This window comes from Grampus griseus (assembly GCF_964374135.1).
Source record: "Grampus griseus genome assembly, chromosome: 2".
In the NCBI taxonomy this organism is placed as follows: domain Eukaryota; kingdom Metazoa; phylum Chordata; class Mammalia; order Artiodactyla; family Delphinidae; genus Grampus; species Grampus griseus.
In genome coordinates this window covers 110,529,747-110,550,944 of record NC_139018.1, presented here as the reverse complement: position 1 = coordinate 110,550,944, position 21,198 = coordinate 110,529,747, and the positions used below count along the sequence as shown (strand labels likewise).

The window sequence follows — 21,198 nt, the reverse complement described above, 5'->3', positions numbered from 1 at the left end:
TGTGGTAGTTGCATGTTTAGATTTTTAAGAAATACCAAATTGTTTTCTGGGGGGTCTGTATCATTTTACATTCCTATCAGCAATGTATTACTGATCTAATTTCTCTGCATCCTTGCCGGCATTTGGTGTTATCACTATTTTAAAAATTTTAGCCATTCTGGTAGGTATGTAGTAATATCTCACTGTGCTTTTAATTTGCATTGCCTTAACGGCTAATGATGCTGAAATCCTTTCCTGTGCTTAAATATTTGCCATTTGTATATCCTCTTCAGTGGAATGTCTCTTCATGTCTTTTGCTCATTTTTTATTGGGATTGTTTGGGTTTTTTTGCTGATGAATTTTGACAGTTTTTCATATATTCTAGACATGCATTCTTTAAAAGAACACTTTTTTTTTTTTTTTGGTATGTGGGCCTCTCACTGTTGTGGCTTCTCCTGTTGCGGAGCACAGGCTCCGGACGCGCAGGCTCAGCGGCCATGGCTCACGGGCCCAGCCGCTCCACGGCATGTGGGATCTTCCTGGACCGAGGCACGAACCCGTGTTCCCTGCATCAGCAGGTGGACTCTCAACCACTGAGCCACAAGGGAAGCCCTAAAAGAACACTTTTAAGTAATGCTATATGGGGTTTCTTGTCTTGAAAATCATTACCACAAATACAGAAATCCCTAGTGATTACCCGAGGGAAAGACAATGAATGACCAACTTGGGGAAGGAGGCTTAATTTTTAGAGATGTTCATTTGTGTGGTGAGTCAGAGCTGCAGAAAAACCAACAACCCAGAGTCATTAAATTAGTTTGTTTACCTCAGTTAATGGGCTAAGTCTTTTTTTCCCTCCAAACACACAAGTGTTCATAAGTTACAATCTACTACATCACTGGCATGTGATTAATATTTACATTTAAAGGACAATATTTAAACAATTTAAAAACAGGAGCCAAATAGACATATATACACTACCAAACATAAAATAGATAGCTAGTGGGAAGCAGTCGCATAGCACAGGGAGATCAGCTCGGTGCTTTGTGACTATCTAGAGGGGTGGGATAGGGAGGGTGGAAGGGAGGGAGACGCAAGAGGGAAGAGATATGGGGATACATGTATATGTATAACTGATTCACTTTGTTATAAAGCAGAAACTAACACACCATTGTAAAGCAATTATACTCCAATAAAGATGTTAAAAGAAAAAAAAAAAGGATGCCTTGCAGTGAACTTCCTGTACATTTTGGGGGCAACTTCCTGTGGATCTACAATCATTTCAAAATAAAAAGATTTTTTTAAAAAAGAATACCTTTGCTTTCCATCTAAGTTGTAACTCTGCATGTCGTTTTTTTTTTTGTGTGTGGTACACGGGCCTCTCACTTCTGTGGCCTCTCCCGCTGCGGAGCGCAGGCTCCAGACACGCAGGCTCAGCGGGCATGGATCACGGGCCCAGCCGCGGAGAGGGATCCTCCCGGACCGGGGCACGAACCCGTGTCCCCTGCATCGGCAGGCGGACTCTCAACCACTGCCCCCACCAGGGAAGCCCCCTCTGCATGTCCTTTCTATAACTCTTTGATAATGATAATATGATAATGATAATGATAATATTTTATTTTCAGTATACTTTATAGTTTCCCCTTAAAGATGTCTTTTGTATTGATTATATCAGTTTGGTTTAGAAAGCAACATTATTCTTAGCTAAGCTACATTGCTTTGATTCTCAATTATTAATATTTGCTTGCATTTTAGCCTCTTTAGTTCTAAAATATTTCATATTTCCCAGAGTTGCCCATTTTGAAGGAACACAAAATAGTTTATACATGTTAAGCACTTAGAACAGGGTCTAGTACAGAGTAAGTGCCTAATAAATATTCATTATTATTACTATTACTACGATTTTCATAGCAAAATCTACTCGCAGGGATTCTCATTCGTTTTCTTTCTTCTCCTATATACCTGACTTACTTTGTACCTTGGTAATATGTCATACTTCCTTCAGTCACGAATCAAAGAATCCAGAATCCTGCTGCTTGAAGGAAGTTGAGTGATCATCTAGCCATCCCTTCATTTTATATATGAGGAAACTGAGGCCCGGAGAGCAAGAGTCACCTGCCTTTCCAGGGTCACACAACGAGGCAGTCAGTCAGAGCGACTGGATTGGGAATTTAAATAAAACTTTATTCCTTCTTAGAAATTGAGCTTTTTAAAAATTGTCCAAGTTAGACCAGGTCAGTGTGGCACATCTACAGTTCTTAAATAATATCTGAGGAAAAAACAGGTTAACTAAGAAAAGAAAAATCTGTGCAATTTCCAGATGCTCCAGATTGCTAGCCAAGGATAACAGCAACTTTTAAGTTTCTCTCTTTCTCTCCCTTCCTCCTCCCATCCCTCCCTCTCTTTCTTTCTCCCTCTCTCTCTTTGTCTTTCTGACATTGCAGATATCCTTTAAATCATGAAGGATTCTTTTTTTTTTTTTTTCCAAGCTAGTGAGTTGCTAGACCAAACCTAGGTAGGATTTCTCAGGAGCCACGAGATACGATGATAATGACAGAATCAACCAGACCCCTTGAAAGAATGGTCTGTCTGTTTGGGCAGGGGAAACGTCTTTCTAAAGCAGAGCTTCCATGGGACTTCCCTAGTGGTCCAGTGGTAAAGAATTCACCTTCCAATGGAGGGGACATGGGTTCGATCCCTGGTTGGGGAACTAAGATCCCACATGCCACAGGGCAACTAAGCCTGCACGCCACAACTACTGAGCCTGCATGCCTCAACTAGAGAGCCTGCATCCTGCAAACTACAGAGCCCACGTGTTCTGGAGGCCGCATGCCACAACTAGAGAAAGAAAACCTGCATGTCACAACTAGAGAGAAGCCGGTGTGCTGCAACGAAGAGTCTGTGCACTGCAAAGATCCCGCATGTCACAATGAAGACCCAACACAACCAAAAAAAGAAAAATAAAATAATAATAATAAAGTAGAGCTTCCACTGCACTGCTAAGAATTAAAAGAATGCCTTCTTTCTCTTCCTTCTTCTTTTTTTTAAAAGTCTGATTTACTGAGGTATAATTTACAGTAAAATTCACCCTATCTAGGTGTATAAGTCTAAGTGTTCTAACAAATGTGTACAGTCTGATAACCACCACCAAATTCAAGATATAGAATTTGCAACATCTCCCAAAATTCCCTCACAGCTTTATAGTCAACCCTTCCTCTACCCTTGGGCAACCACGAATGTATTTTCCATCCTTATTGCTTTGCCTTTTCCAGAACTTCATACATGTGGAGTGACACAATAGGTAGCCCTTTGAGTCTGGCTTCTTTCACTTAGCATAAGGAACTTACGGTGCATCTATGTCACTGCATGAATCAGTAGTTTGTTCCCTATTATTGCTGAGTAGTATTCTATGTTTGGATGTACCACAGTTTGTTTACTCATTCACCAGTTGAAAGACAATGGAGTTGTTTCCAGTTTGGGGCTACTATGAATAAAGCCATGTGGAGTGCGATTGCCAAATCATTTTGTAGGACAGTACCAAACTGCTTTCCAAAGTGGCTGGACCATTTCATATTCCCACTAGCAATGTATGAGAGTTCAGTTGCTCTGTATTCTTTGTCAGTACTTGATATGATCAGTTTTTTCTTTAATTTTAGTGAAGGTCTCTATTTTAGCAGAAAAAAAATGTAGCAGGAAACATTTTTTATCACACCAAACTACCGCTGAAAGTTGAAGCAAACTTGACTCCTCTCTTCCTCTAAAAATCCACAAGCAATCCATCAGGAAATTCTAACTCTACATTTAAAATATATTCAGAATCTGACCACTTCTCCCCATCTTCACGACTGTCTCCCTGACCTGAGCTTCTATAGCTCACCTGGTTACTGTAACACTGCCTAACAGCTGATAATACCCTCACCCCCATCCTCAGCGTGACACACTGGCCTCCCTGCTGTTCCATGAACACACCACGCACATCCCACCAGCATCTTCTGCTCTGTTCCTCCACATACCTTCCTGTCTAGCAACTCTCTTCCTTCAAGCCTTTGCGTCAATCTCATCTTCTCTATGAGGCCTACCTGATGAACACTGCAACCTGCCCTTTCCCTCCCCTAAGACTGATCTACTTTTTCTTTTCTCCCTATTAATAACTACCCTCTAACACACTCTGTATTTTTTTAAATTATATTCATTACTTAGCGACATTACTTTCCCAACCCTGCCCCACCCCAGCTAGAGTATAAGTTCCATGAGTGTCAGAATCTTTTGTTTTATACAAATCGATGTATTCCAACTACATAGACAACTGCCTGGAACACAGTAGGGATAAAAATAAATAGTTGCTCCATGAACAAATTAAAAACACTGGCTTTGGCACCAACTGGAAAATATGTATGAGGACAGATTTATAAAAAGTAGAGCCAGGGGTAGAAAATGAAATTTCTAACATGCCTATTGAAACCACAAGGCTTACTTTCTCCAATCACAAATTGGGCAGCATTTGCCTTCAGAATAATACAAAAACATTTTTTAATACATATATATATATAATATAAAATATAAAAAAGCTCTCCTGTTAGAGAAAATTGATGAAACCAACCAGGTTCATATATACAAAAATATCCTGGGACACCAACTATCTAGGTTTTTTTCTTTCTATAAACTTCTCCATCTGTGTAAGACTGCCCCAGCCTGACTGCCAATTTTATTTTCTTAATCTAAGTTCTATTCTCATTACCCTTCCATTTCTATTTATTATCCTCAGGGAAAGGGAGAGCAGTTAATGCCAGGGCATTCTCACATCTTCCAAAGAAATGGCATAGGTGTTAATCTTGTATTTATGTTTGATGTGGGTAATGATGGCTGTGACTGGAGCTGTAGGTTTATTAATATGCAGGGCTCTCACCTCATTAGTGGCGATGTATGTTTTGAAGTTAAGCTGCAATGTTTGCTGTAATGTCAGATCTGGCCTAACAGACTTTCTCACTGTTCATTTTCTTTGTTTTTACTCAGTCAGTACATGCTATGCTCACAGGGCTCACACGAATGCTTTTTAATAAGGACAATTTTTCCACAGTAGTTAATCTTGGTGGAAGTTTCAAACAGGTTTTTTTTTTTTTCTTTTTTCTTTTCTTTTTTTTTTTTTTTTTTGCGGTACACGGGCCTCTCAATGTCACGGCCTCCCCCATTGCAGAGCACAGGCTCCGGACGTGCAGGCTCAGCGGCCATGGCTCACGGGCGCAGCCGCTCTGCGGCATGTGGGATCTTCCCGGACCGGGGCACGAACGTGTGTCCCCTGCATCGGCAGGCGGACTCTCAACCACTGCGCCACCAAGGAAGCCCTCAAACAGTTTTAATAATTATTTCCTCATGTGATACCACATGTTTATCCTGAAGAAAAGATTTTCATAATTTTTCACCTAGTAATACAAAGTATAATAAACTCTCTCCCTGGCTTGATTTGGGAGTGAGGTATTCTTATTAACAGGATAAAGTGGTTAATTCTAATAATAGTTATTATATAATTAAAACATACCTGCATTACTAATATTTGATAGCTTATAAAGCACTTTCACATATATCATCTCAACCAGATCTTAAAAAGAACAAAATAAACAAAAGTAAAACCTGGTTGAATATATCACTTGATGATCCACTATGAATGGCAACTGATACACTTCAATTCCTAAAAAAATTTACAGTTTCCATAATACACAAATAAACTAACCTGTACCAGACTAACAAGCTTCATGGGATGGATGGGTGGTCTGTTGCTGCTTGTTGCTCAGACTTCACTCTGCTCTACAGTCCTCATGGGGTTTGCACTATAGGAAAGACTCGATTTTCAACAGCTCGTCTGGAAGTCATTAACTATATTTTATAAATTCCACTATATATATATATATACACACACAAACACCTATATATACACATGTATACATATATACACATATATATACCTATATATACACACATATATGTACATATATACACACACACACATATATATTTACAGCTACAAATCCAGGACCACTGTACTTCAAGGAAGCCATTTAAATGTGAGAAACAGTTTATCCTCTTTTCTCATTAGATAACTGAATATATATCCATTTCTTAATATTTTAAAATTTGTGTTCATAAGTACAAGACCCTGGTCTTTAGGGGCAGCATTTGGTAGGGAAGAAAATGACAGAGGAGAACACAGGTACTTAGACTGAGACAAAGGAGAAGGAGGCTTAGATCACTCATTAATGCTTCTCTTTCACCATCTTTTCACTCTGTCTTCTCACAGCGCCTGTACCGGGCTCCCCCTCCTGCAGAAGGACCACTGTCTTTGATTTGACAACGTGACACATATTCAGCTAGAACTCCCATCGTCATTCAAGAAAGCAAAAATGAGGATATGTGCTTTTAAGAAGGTAGAGCAATAAGCTTATATATCAAAAGTCTATAAACAAGTATATTACCTATTTAATTGCCTTAGCTGAACTTAAAAGCTCTGATCTTTAATTGAACTGATCTAAAAAGCTACAATTTTTAAATCAAGGACAAAATTAAATAGCTTTTTGGTAAATAAAAAGGCATCTTTAATCTTATTTTATGAAATCCAAGTTATTAAATATAGACAAAACATCTAAAATATTAAGTTCACAACTACTCAATCTAGAGTAAATTTCTCATGACAAAGCTTTACAAAATTCTTCAGGGACACCTGGCTTCTTCTACTCTTCAATAAAAACACGTACTTTTAAATCTGGAAGGTACAAGTTTCCACAAATAACAAGGAAACTCAAAAGCTAAACATATATGTTTAATGAGGTATACTACCACAGCATACTATTTCTATAGCTGAGTACCCATAATTACTGGGGAATAACTGTTCATCTGCACTGTAATTCATTAGTCTTTCCATCTAGACAGATGCAGATGCACATTCACTTACTGGTATTTATTTAAAACTGAACATATACACACTATTATATACAAAATAGATAACCAACAAGGACCTACTGTATAGCATAGGGAACTATACTCAATATTTTGTAATAACCTGTAAGGGAAAAGAATCTATATATATGTATAAATGAATCACTTTGCTGTACCTAACACAACATTGTATACCTGAAACTAATACAACATTGTAAATCAATACTTTAACTAAATAAATAAATTAAAAAAACTGAAATCCCTTGAGAGGGTTAGCTGGCCCACTACCACTATCCCCACTCAGCCTCTCGCAGATATTTTCATTCCATAACCAGTGGCATTTTATAGCGGTTACTCTCTGTGGGAACTGGACTGGCCAGCACAGACTAAAAAGAGAAGTACAGGCTTAGGATTCCTTTTTGAAACCTCTATGTCCAAAATCAGTCAAACCACAAAGGCCCTCATACATCACTGATCAAAGAACGCTTCTTAGCCCAAACTGCAACCACAGCTGGGGAGAAGGACCTACCTACCTCTAAGAGGCTCTGGTCAACCACACTTGCCCACAGTGATTATAGAGTGGTTGTACAGGACTCTGACGAACACTTTAGACTTTATTTTTAGATCCAGACATAAATCCATTTGAAATATGTCCATCAAGATGCCATTTTGAATGAAAAATTCAATTATTCCTCCAGATGAAGAGTAAAACTAAAACCAATGATTTTAAAGAAGAAAAACAAAGATGACTGCAGAATAACTGAATAGTATTTTCCTATCTATTATAGTTCTTAGTGCTACTAAGAGTCCTCACAGAAAGTTATGGCTAGTGAGAATTTCTTATAAACCAGAATTATGCTGTGTGCCCAGAGTACAGGATGAGCCTAAGGATCTCTTTAATAATAATATTTGCAGGACTTCCCTGGTGGTCCAGTGGTTAAGAATCCGCCTGCCAATGCAGGGGACATGGGTTCGAGCCCTGGTCCAGGAAGATCCCACATGCTGTGGAGCAACTAAGCCCGTGTGCCGCAACTACTGAGCCTGCGCTCTAGAGCCCACGAGCCACAACTACTGAGCCCAGGTGCCACAACTACTGGAGCCCGCGCGCGTAGAGCCCATACTCCGCAACAAGAGAAGCCACCACAGTGAGAAGCCCGCGCACTGCAACTAGAGAAAGCCCATACACAGCAACAAAGACCCAACGCAGCCAAAAATAAATAAATTAAAAAAAATAACATTTGAATTTCCATGGCAAGGTCCTTTTAATGAAGGCTTTGCTACTGAGCATTGATGACTTCCTTGATTTCCTTTGTCAAATGGATAGCAGATGTCCATAAAAATCAATAAAATGACAAGAACTGACCACTGTGTTAATTCCTATTAAAATGGCTATAACCACTTTATGGGTTGGTGAGTCTGGGGAGGTGGGAGTACAGGGAAGCAATATAAGTCATATTATGTTAACAACCATTCTCTCTTAATCCTGGAGGAGAAAATGCTCCATTTTTTCTCACCCACCAGATGTATTCACATGCTTATTTATTCCCAGGAAGAATAATACACACTCAGTTCACTCTCCCTACATCTACATGTGTACCAACTATACACTCTAGAAATAGAGTGGACTGGCTTTAAAGAAAAACTTGGTTTATGATTCCACTTAATCAGCATAAAAACCTTCAAGAACTGAATTGAAAGTTTTGCTTGTCAAAATCTACATACCCTTTTCAAAAGAGGAAGGAAGATTTAAGCACAAATTTGGAATCACTAGGATATTGAAACCACCACAACAAAAAATAACCCTTAGTGACAGATGTGATACTACAATTGAAGACATCAGTTGTTTTCTCTCTCTCATACCTTATACCTTAAAAAAAAAAACACAAAACTTTCCTTTCATCACATCTGTGTATGTTGTTGCATTCTCCAAATGTGCATAAAGCTAGGCTGAGCAGACGTGTAAAATTAAACAGTAGTTAGTAACATTAGGCCAACTTCCAAATGAATTCAGACATTTGGGGAATATTAAAAAATGCAAAGGGAGGTTCCTTTTGCAACATTCAAGTTATCCGATTATTCTTCTCATGTGTTCTGTTAATAGACTAGGAGACTAATTGCTGATGCACTTACCAATCCCTTATTTAAAGTTTCACTTTCAAGGTATGTAAAGCAATCTCTTAAGCAACAATGCATGAGGATATTTGAAATGTTAATAAAAGGAAGGGATGCAATTATATAGAAAGGGAAGGTTTTGCAATTAACTAGAGTTAAGAAAAATAAGATCCTGTCATTTCCAAATACTACGAAAAACACCGTTTTACACGTTTGGTAAACATTATTCACAAAAATACAATACCAAGTTTATAATCTAAATCAGAGTAGTTAAGGAAGAAAAAATTTTTTAAGTAACATTTATAAAGCAGCCATCTTACTGACTACCAAATATATCGCCTGGCTTAAATATTAGATCATTTATTCACTTTAAAAATCAAGGTATAGGGAGAGCTCCCCACCTTACCCCAAATTAAGTCAGAGCTTGTAAGCCAGTACATACCTCTATGTAAAATCTTTAAACTCCACAAATAAGTAAGGCCTTTAACGACCTAAATTGAGAAAGAGAAAACAGGACAATGATGGTTTTTATAAGGAACTTTCCACATTTAAACACATAATCGTATCAGCCGTAATTTCTTCCTTCCGAAGTCTGTTAACCAACACGCATTTATTGAACACCTCCCGTTTCTGTGTCAGGCGCTGTGGGGACACCGAATGTATAAGCTACAGGTTCCTTCCTTTAATGAGCTCACAGTGTTCTGAAGATAAGGTACGATGAATGAAAGAAATGGGTATGTGTGCACATAATATGACCTGGAAGTCCACTGACGAAGTTCTCAGTGGTGGTGTGGGCAGAAAGGAGAGGGACAGGAAAAAAGAACAAAGATTTTCACTTATTCTCTATACTTCTGTACATGAAAAGAAAAATTTTTAAAGTCATGACATTTATGACCAAGGAGAGACATTTTTAAAAAACTTAACTAATGAGGGCAATGGGTGGACTAAAGGCTGCTTCCCCTGACAGCAGTCAGGAAGGCTTTACCAAAGTGCCAGGCCCTGAGTAACAGATTCAACTGATGTGAAGAAAAGTGAAAAAAGCATTCAAGCCAAGGTAAAAATATATGATCAGAGTGTTGGGGCAGTGCATTCTTCAAAAATATCGAGGAAGACAAACACTGAGACACTGTTCTAGATTAACAGAGACTAAACAGACATGACAACTAAATGCAACGTATAATCCAAGACTGGATGCTGGACTAGAAAATTTTTTTCTTTTGGTCTATAAAGAGTATTATTGGACAACTGGCAAAATCTGAATAAGGACTGTTGATTAGATAATAATGATGTATCAATGCTAATTTTCTAATTTTGACCCATATACAGTGATGATGTAAGAGAATGTCCTTGTTCTTAGGAAATACACACCTGGAGTAATTAGGAGTAAAGGGTCATGATATCTGCAAATAATTCTCAAATGCTTCAGGAAAAAAATCTGTACATATATATTTAATCAAATGTGGTTAATTGTTAACAATTGGGAAATCTGGGTGAAGCATCTTTGGGAATTCTTAGTATTACTCTCACCAGTTTTCTGGAAGGTTAAAATAATTTCAAAATAAAAAGTTTCCCCCCAAATATTTTAAATGATTTTAGGGTAGGAAACAACAAAGTATATCAAGAGGATGATCCTCACAAGCCAGTCTGACTGATGCAAGTATGTGTGGAATCATGTAGACAATACGGAACGGGCAAGTAAAAGAAATAAAATGAGAAAATACAAACATCTGAGTTAGAGTTTAGATTTTTTTAATTTAACAGACTGAGTTAAGAGTAATTAGTCGAATAAGGTACTGAAGAGAAGATGTTTCCAAGACCCTAAGTACGTGGGTTATAAGTGCTACCTTCTGTGTGGGAAAGTTAATCATCAAAAGCTTTAAAAATCTTTATATAGAAATAGCTGTAAAAGGAGATGCATATGTCTTTATTCACACCCACTGACCCTGTAATGCACACGAGTGTGAACTTACCAATTTCAAGGTTGACTATTCATAATTAGGTATCAGATACAAAGAACACACCACTATTATTAAAAATTTACTGGGGGGCTTCCCTGGTGGCGCAGTGGTTGAGAGTCCGCCTGCCGATGCAGGAGACACGGGTTCGTGACCCGGTCCGGGAGGATCCCACGTGCCGCGGAGCGGCTGGGCCCGTGGGCCATGGCCGCTGGGCCCGCATGTCTGGAGCCTGTGCTCCGCAACGGGAGAGGCCACAACAGTGAGAGGCCCGCGTACCACAGGGAAAAAAAAAAAATTTACTGTAAGAATTTTAAAGTACCCATCATTATAGAAATTTTTAGGTGAGTCAGGAATATAAGAAAAAGAAAAACTACCATTATGAGAAGTAACCGAGTAATTTACATACCTTGAGAAAGATGAAAAGAGGGTTGGAGCTAAATATGCAAGGATTTTAGTTGATCAAAAAAGACCAAGGGCAATAATAAAAATAGAAATGCCAAGGGAAAAACCCGATTTCCAAATACTAAAGGTCTAGAAGAAGATAAAATCTATACCAACTAATGCTGAGCAGAAGTTAACATATTTTAATTGTTCTCACTGAGTGGAATGTACTCCTGAAAAATTTGCTAACGCATTATAATCAATTCTGTGATATATTTTTCTATTTTAAGAGAACGGAATACATATCTATAGCAAATGATTTCTTCCAGAATTCAGACTAAGTGGCATTACAATAAAACACATGTACTCTGAACAGTAAGATAGTAAAAAAAGAAAATAGGAAAATAGGAATAACACAGAAGGAAGAAACAGGACAAAAATATTCCCTTAAATGCTTATAAAAATAACATCAATAATAAAAACAATTTTTTCTTTGAGTAGTAGGACAACATCATCTTATTTAGCTGGAAGTAATCACCCTCTGAGCTCTGGAAATAGGGTTAAAGTTCTCAACTTATAAGTTGCATATTTTAAAGCTCTCCCATTAAAGATAACTCACCACTGAAAATTAGTCCCACAGAAAATGAATAATCAGAAAACACACAGGGGAAGGCAATCCACCATATTCAGATTATCAGGCAGAGAAAAAGTAAAACAAATACTGATTTTATGATACTTGCTAAATTTATAAGTTTTGTTGGACATTCAAAAAGAAAATATTATTCTTCCAACTTTATCAAAATAGACTACATTTTCCTTTAGAAGAAGAATAAATGCATGGGGAGCTAGAAATCTGTCCCTTGAAAATCTAGAGGGTATTATTGGTATTCAGTAAACTAGGTTTCACAACGACTTGACAAAGTCTTGACACTAAAAGTACTTATATCTGCTGTCAGTCACTCACTCCTTGACATGTCAAGTGCACAGCCTTTCAGGGACAACTTCAATCAACATTAGCACTCAAAATACAGTACACAGTGTCACTGCTTCAGAAATGAGAGGAAAAATAAAATGTGTTAGATGGCAGGGAAAGGGAGAAAGGCATTCCTCTTTATAGGAGACCAGATTCCAGTGGAAAGTAATAAAAATCACTGAGCAAGGTGTAAGGCTGAAATCAACCAGTTTATATGGATTTCTTTTTCTGGGAAAATATTCTCTTGCCATACATCCATCAAGAGAAAATTTGAACAACATATCATAAAGGCTGACAGGGGTCTATCCTGTAATGAATGTTGGATCTGTGGACCTGTATAGCATGCCAGACTATTAGAACCTGGAAAATAAAGTTACTTGGGGGAGGAAGAGATGCCTAGATGTGGTTCTAAGACATGAAAAGAATCTGAAGCAGTTGTATGTGTTACGCCAGTATTCTCTCATTCATACTTCTCTTTTTTACTTTTAAACCTCATTCTCCCTTTCATTTCTTCCTCTTCTTTTTTCTCATTTTCTTAGGAAACCAGATTGAAAGAGCATGGGGCCTGGAGTCAAACTGCCCTGGGTTCTAATTATTACTGACTAGCTACATGATATCTCTAGGCAAGCTGTTTAACTTTTCTACATCTCATCTTGCACTTGTATAAAATATGTACAATCATCTATAGAGTTACTGTGAAGGGTAAATGACATAATATTTGTACATAAAACATTTATCGATGATTTTCATAAAGAAGTACTCAATATACACCTATTTCCCTCCTCTCTCCTGATTCTGTTCCTTCTGACTTGGCAAAAGAACCCATGTGCTTCCTTGGTCTCCCTGAGGGAACTCAAGGGAATGATGTTGATGCTGTCTTCAGAACACTAGAGGAGTGATGGTCAAGGATACTGGGAACCCAATCAGGCTGTGAGAACATTTACTTTACAAATCATGTCCTACAAACCATCAATTTGCTAGTCTTATTTTGATTGGTAGAACCCTTCCACTGGTGGTTGTTAGCTGCAAGAAAAGGAGTAACCAACTTTGTAGTCTACTAAAATTTCATTAAAAAAACACACTTTGGAAGTATTATACAAGCTTAGGCCCTAGCAGAGTTTATAAAAAGTGGCAGATGAAGAGTAAAATTATCAAAAGCATTTTTTTTTTTTTTACTCCGGCCACAGGCAATTTTCATTACTATGACCTGATACGCCATAAAAGCTGGTGAAATTGGACACATTTTAGGAAAAAAAAACAAAAACAGCCTCATGTTTTAAAATGTAAGGGTTAAATACAAATAATGCTTTGGCTAGCACTTATTTCAAATGCCTTTCACTAAAATCACTGTCATATTTTCAGTTAGGTAAGCCCTGCACTGGATTTTTTTTTTTTTTTTGCTGACTCCATTCACTTCACAGGCTTCCCACTCCAGTAGAATTGAAAAGATCGATGGCCTTGTGTGGCTGCCCTACACAAGGGGGCGGCAAGATTTATGAAATCCAGGAAGAACAAGCTTCTCTACTGAAGAAGGCAGATTCCTATTTTAGCCAAGTTTGATAGATAACTGCGTATAGAACTCATACACTTTTTGCTTTTTCAATTGGTATTCCTCCTTTTTTGCCCTTTAATATACATGTTTTTAAACTTTAGAGCTAAGAAATGCCAAAAGCCACAAAGCATTCATTCCCCCCTGAGATTAAAAGAGGAAATGAAACATTTTTATTTTCATCTAAAATAGTGCTTTAAGTAGTCAAATTTCATACTCATCTACCTAAACATGTAGATTAGAAGCTACTTAGCAGCAATAGCATCAGGAAAGAAAGTTCTCATCACCCTGGGCAGTTCTCACTAATAATTAGAAAGAAAAAAGGAAAGCTGTGAATTACAATGAACTAAGACTAAATAAGTGTCCAAGTTGGATTAAAGGATCTGTGTTGTCAGTTTGATGTATAATGAATGTGAAAATCAGCCATTTAATTAAATGGTACATGGTATAACCACTTTGTTCTGCACTAAACTGCTTAAGTTATCAGAGCGCCTTTAGTTTAGCAACTGTTTACTATTACACCACCCACGACTTCTCTTAGACACTGTTTAGTCTATGTTATTCCGAATTTGAAATCTGGAGTTTATATAGTAATGTTAATTTAGTTGATATAGTTCATCGGTTTAAATTGGTGAATATAGAAAAGAGGAAATCACAAAGGTATAAATTCTAGATATACGTGGTGAAAAAATTAAAAACCAAGTACATAAAAAGTCTGCAAAAATCTTTAAGACTAAAGTACTATTTTCTTATAGATAGTTTTATTTTAATAATTCAGGCTTTAAAAGTATTTTCTAATCATATGCCTATAACTACAAAATGTCCCTAAAACAGCTTTCTTTCCAAAGAACGTGGAAATTTTACTGGTTAACAAGAGTAGAAAGGTCCCTGCAAATACATGAAACGAGAACAGGTCAGAATATGCAGGAAATTCCCTGGCAGTCCAGTGGTTAGGACCTGACCCTTTCACTGACAGGGCCCAGGTTCGATCCCTGGTCAGGGAACTAAGATCCTGCAAGCCACACGGCGTGGCCAAAAAAAACAGAATATCCATAAGCCTGAAAACTGTCATGTGTCTATGTTATTACTGTAGGTTGGTCTATGAAAAGAAGAAAGGACAAAAATGATGAGAGTTAAGAAGGCCCTGGCAGTCAGCATGGATTGAAGAAAAAGAAAAAAAAAAAAATCCTGAGGATATAAAGAGAATAATGTTTGACTATAGAGATTAAATCACCCAAATTTCATAGAGTTGAAGCCATATACTCACCGCCACTGCAATTCTTCCAAGGACATGCTCTGGAATTTTTCTATATACATCCAAAGATCCCCCTGTAGAAACAAACATGTTGTGTTACAACAAATGAAACTACTAGAAAAGTGCACTGGGCGCCTCCTCCTCTGTGGATCCATTGTGAGACTTCTTTTTCTCTACTGACATCATGCATTGGATGTCTAGGGTAAAATTAGCTTTTTAGTCCAGTTTTATCAATATTTATGACATAATCATACTTCCAGATGAAGCATAACTAGATACTTTCATTTTATTCTCAAGTGTATAATCATACACATGTAAAAACTGAAGGAAAGTAGTGAAGGACAGGCTAAGAATCTGTACTTTATGTAAACTTAAATACATACGCAAAACTAAAGGTCAATAGGACAATCATATCTAGGCATCTAGCTTGTGTTAACAGTTTTCTCAAAGGTAAACCAGGACCCTATCTTAGAATTTTCATATTAACCAAACAAAAGCTGGTACGTATAAAATTCAAAATACACATAAAAACTAATGAAGTAAAATAGTTATGTTAACATCTATCTAAATGAATGTTACCCTTCAAATTAGGTACCATGACAAGCAATCAACATATTCCAAAGATACTATCTTAGAACAAAATGGTTTTTTTCTTTTTTGGAGATTCTCTTTGATATAATTTTGAAAACCACTTTATGAGGTTAAAAAAACCTCCTTATGTCGTAACATTTTTTCACTAAAATGGTATTCACTAACATCCTTCACCTTTACCAAATTCAGCTTTTGGTGGTTTCCAAAAAACAAAATCAATAGATTGTGAACATGATAAAGGCAGGGGTCATGTTGTTTGATTTTAATTTTCATCAACCTAGAAATCAGCACAACTAACAGAGAGTACATATTCAATAAATATCTGTCAGATGAATAAGTAAATAAATGTAAATCGCCATGAATTTTACCAGCTAGGTTAAGTTGCTCTGAAAACAGTTTCAAAAGAAGGGACTGCAAACCATCTGCAGCAACAATAACATCATTAAAATAATGGCATAACTTTCCTAGGAAACTATTTCAAAGGAACCAGTATTCATTTGGAAGTATAAATTTGAGTATGCTTGTTAAATTTTTAATCTTATACAAGTAGTACAAGAATTTCAGGAAGATATGCAAAGAATCACTACTTTACTCATATTAATGATATGATTATATGAGAACTATTTTAACCACATGTAATAACCTTTCTTTGAGTCAAGGTGAGGTGCACAGTCTTTCAGTTCCATAAAGGAATTATCCAATATATTTGAGAAACAATTTTTGTTTCTGTCAGAGGCTAAAAATTCGTATTTAACAATTTTACCACTGGATGCTTTATAAGTATGCCTCGTAAGATGTTAACATGGAGCATATTATCCTTTTCAAATGCAGTTAAGTCTATTTTGCAAATATAAATATTTTTATGTCAAGTTTTCCTAAAGCTGAACAGAGAAAAAATTATTTTTCCCTGTAAAAAATATTACATCAATATATATTCCATATATATAAAGATACTGGCTTTGTATTTATCTTGTTTAAAGCAGGAAAATGATCACTTCTTTCATTAACTTTGGCTTGTAGTTTCCAGATTCTGAAAAGAAGCTAGAAAACCACAGTGTTAGTAAACCTTATGCTTTGGTTCTGGGTGCTACCCGGAAGAGAATGAAAAAAAGACACTTCTGCAATGAGGTGAGCCATCTTTATTTACTAAAATGGCATTTTTATTATAGATGCAAGAAAAGTGAAAACACGGTAGAAAAAACATTTCATGTTCTCATCGATCTTTCAGATGAATTGGCAGTTGCAAGGATGAACAGTCTCAAGAAGATCAAGCTTTACATGTTGGTATTTGGAATCCTCATTAATGGAGTTTAGTGGGCCAGTCCCTTATGAAGTGAACAGCTTGAGTGGCTCAAAACCAGGAGGTGCAAATCTATTCACGTACACTACTAAGAGGTGCTAAGAGAAGATTTATTTTTACATAGGATATAAATCAGGGCTTAATTAGCTAAACGGATAGTAGTCAACGAGCTAAATCAAAAAACCAAAGATTACATTACCTCCATTTTTAGTGGAACAAGCCAAAAAAGAATCCCATTTTGAGGTAATTCACTGATTTTTCTAAATATCTACTTAATCTCAGTTATATCCCACTCTCCTTAGCTATCCATATGGGTAAATCTTTACATAGCTGGCTTTGTGTCATCACAGATTCATCCTGTCCTTGACATAATCATTAGAGAGAGATACTGTCAGAGGCAAAAAAAAATTGTGGCAGATCCACTTAGAATCAATAGTTCCTACTAAGCCGGATGAGTTCTCATGCAATTAAAATAACTCTTACCAGCCTAAAAATGGCAGAAGGTTTTCAGTTGAATTTTTACTGAGTTTTACTATCATTTCTATCCTATAGGCCTAGGCAATCTTTAGACTCATCAAATCATCAAACATTAGTGCTGGAGGGACCTTAAAGATCAGCCCAATGACTTTATTTGACAGAGGAGGGAAACTGAGTCCAGAGAGGTGGGTGTTCTAGTCACAGCCATGAGTCCGTTGATGCCAGAACTCAGAAAAGATCTGAACCTTTGAACTGCAAAGATCTAAAAGGTTTCTCCATAACATCACATAGCTTGAGAATCACATGTGAACTTTCTAGTCTCACTGCAATGTGATATTACTATATGACACATACTCAGAGAGACAGTTTAATCTTTGCTGAGGCATTGGTATTCAAGGCATATAGATACTCGTTTATCTGTTGAATGGTTGCTTTGAACCTTCTCCTCATGATTCCAAGGTCACTGGTTTACTCTCTGTGACCTGTCACTTCCTCAGGTTCCCTGGCCTCAGATCATCCCTAGCCAGTCATTTCCTTGCATGCCACTATCCACCACGGGAACCGGGAGGAAGAGTGCTAACAGAGTAGCAAAAAATCCATGTCAACTGCCAAGCAACTACACACTTCTGTTGATGAACTAGGGCTATCATCTTCATGAAATTAAGCCAAAAGAACTCATGGGGGGGCTTCCCTGGTGGCACAGTGGTTGAGAGTCCGCCTGCCGATGCAGGGGAAACGGGTTCGTGCCCCAGTCTGGGAGGATCCCACATGCCGCAGAGCGGCTGGGCCCGTGAGCCATGGCCGCTGAGCCTGCGCGTCCGGAGCCTGTGCTCCACAACAGTGAGAAGCCCGCGTACCGCAAAAAAAAAAAAAAAAGAACTCATGGGGTAAGGTCTGTGTTTATCCTAATACAGGGCTACAACACAAAGTAGTGTCTTGCATGTGGGATAAACAGATAAGTAGTAAATGAACAAGTAACATTAGTTTCATATTCATCCCAACATTTTCCTTAAAATGATCATGATTATTATTAATACTAACAAAATTGAAATCTGGAGCCACAGGCAAAAATTTCAGAAACTCTCTTAGTCTCTTCCAGTTGAAAAAAATAAAGAGCCGTTTCTTTCTGTGCAACATGGGTTTTGGGGGAAACAACTTATTCCTATGATGGTAATCCAAATACATGTACACAGATTCTGAGATGCTATATTTGGGTATTTCTGAGTGAATTTAATTTTGACTTAATGAGAAGGCCTATCAAATCACTCCCCTACTTGAAACCTTCCAATACATCCTAACAAATTCAGACTGAAACATAAATTCCTCACCATGACCTACAAGGCCTACACAATCTAGCTTCTGCCTATTTCTCTGGCCTCCTGTCTGGCCCCAGGTCCTCTCATCACTACTCTCAAGTCACCATGGCCTTCTTGTGGGGCCTGATTACACCAAGCTTGCTTCCCACCTTAGAGCATTTATACTCGATCCTCTGGCCTTGAAGATCTTCCCCATGACCTTCCCTGAGCTGGCTCACTGACATTAAAGTCTCTGCTAAAATGCCACTCCCACAAAGAAGCCATCCCTTGGACCTAGAGACTGTCATACAGAGTGAAGTAAGTCAGAAAGAGAAAAACAAATATCGCATATTAACACGCATATGTGGAATCTAGAAAAACGGTACAGATGAACTAGTCTGCAAGGCAGAAATAGAGACACAGATGAAGAGAACAAAGATATGGACACCAAGGGGGGAAAGTGGGGGGGGGTGAGGGTGGCGGTGGTGGGATGAACTGGGAGATTGGGAATGACATATATACACTAATATGTATAAAATAGGTAACTAATAAGAACCTGCTGTATAAAAAATAAATAAATAAAATTTTTTTAGTTAAAAAAAAAAAGAAGCCATCCCTGACCGTCCTGTATAGCAGCAGTCCCCAAACTTTTTGGCACCAGGGATCGGTTTTGTGGAAGACAATTTTTCCACGGACGGTGGGGTGTGGGGATGGTTCAGGCAGTAATGTGAGCAATGGGGAGCGGCAGATGAAGCTTTGCTTGCTCGCCTGCTGCTCACCTCCTGCTGTGAGGCCCGGTTCCTGACAGGCTGCAGACCAGCACTGGTCAATAGCCCAGAGGTTGGGGACCCCTGCAATATAGCACCTCCTCTCCTTATTAGTCATCATCTACCCTGCTTTAGGTTCTAACTAGACTTATCCCTCTCTGAGAGTGTACTGTATGTTTCTTGTCTCCCCTTCTAGAATTTAAGCCCCATACCAACAGGGATTAAGTCTTGTTCACTGTTGTCCCCCAAGTTTAGAACAGTGTCTGAAAGAAAGTGCTCAATTACTACTTGGAAATAAACAACTAATATAAGATTAAAATAAATAATGGGAATTTACACTAACAGAACAGAACTAGGGTTGAGACAAAGCTGTCAAGAAGTTTAATTGAGATAGGAAGGGGAGAGAAGGAATGATAGAGGATGGCACATAGTTTTTGGTCCATGTATTTTTGAGGAATATTTTGTTTATTACAGAGAGAATGAAGGTCCAAAAGAGAAAGGGTGGTTAATGGAGAAACTCCACCAAGGGGATGCACACGTAAAGGGACTGACCTTAAACAGCTTTTCATGTGAGAGGTGGATCAGGTGTGTGCAGTTGTTGCTAAGCTATAGGTGGAAAAGCAAGGAATTATGAGAGCTCATACCTGATAGTCTATGTTGTCTCTAAATGAGAAAGAGATAGGTAAAATCTGGGGGAGGGTAATAAAGTTTTACAGGAGCTGATGTGGGAAATAGCAGAGAAGATGGGAATGGCAGAACAAAACTTAAGAAGTAGGAAATTTTAGTGTTCAGGGACCAGTTAGGGTGGAGTGAAGGGAAGCTGCCAACAGCAGTAGGAGAAGGGCTTCAGGCAGCTCAAGTCAAGAGAGTGAGGAGTCTCAAAAAAAGAGGTTAAACATAGGTTATAAAGTGAATATTTTAAGATAAGGACTTAAAGTATTAAAATGTAACTAAAAGGTGACATCACTAAAAACAGCAGGGTAAGGTCCTCTGAAAATTCTCTCCTCCACAAAAGCAATGAAAAAACATACAAAAATTGTCAGAATCGACTTGTTCACAACTCTTGAAATTAGCCAAAGGATTGTAGCAACCCCAAAATTGTTTATTCAGGACAACGCTTGAATCTTGGTAAGAACAGCAAGTTTTGTGGCATTTTAACTTGCCCTATTCCCACTGCCTGATCTCCAGCTTCAGTGCAGCCTTGAAAACCAGCAGCCTGCCATCACAGTAAACTCCAGCAGCCTGATAGCCACTGCACAGGCAGAACTGATTTGGTGCTCCTTCATATCCACATTCTCATAAAAGTTTCACTTCTGACCTGCTTGGGGGTTCCCTGGAAGACCCCACTTGCAATGCTGTCTTTACTTACACCTTATACAAAAAACCTTTTCCTTAGGGGCATTTATTGAAAACAATTAGAAGCAATCAATTAACTCTGTAACTTATTGAGGTGGCGGATAACAGTTTAGGTAAACAATAGGCTAACCAAAAGTCTTAAAAGGAAAAGCTGGGGAATGAGAAGTCAGTAGAGGCTTTGAGGGACTTCCCTGGTGGTACAGTGGTTAAGAGTCTGCCTGCCAATGCAGGGGACACGGGTTCGAGCCCTGGTCTGGGAAGATCCCACATGCCGTGGAGCA

The 21,198-nt window shown here is 38.0% G+C and overlaps 1 protein-coding gene across 3 annotated transcripts in view; it reads right to left on the bottom strand.

Moving 5' to 3' along the window:
- The window catches only part of MAP2K5 (mitogen-activated protein kinase kinase 5), a 264,811-nt gene that overhangs the window by 144,484 nt on the left and 99,129 nt on the right, over nucleotides 1-21,198 (bottom strand). For all 3 annotated transcript variants that reach the window (XM_082649583.1, XM_082649584.1, XM_082649582.1), the window contains exons 12-13: nucleotides 15,144-15,205; nucleotides 9,458-9,506 (exon numbers count right to left, since the gene is read on the bottom strand). In XM_082649583.1, coding sequence (XP_082505709.1) covers nucleotides 9,458-9,506; nucleotides 15,144-15,205 — 111 coding nt within the window. The remainder of the gene's footprint in view (nucleotides 1-9,457; nucleotides 9,507-15,143; nucleotides 15,206-21,198) is intronic.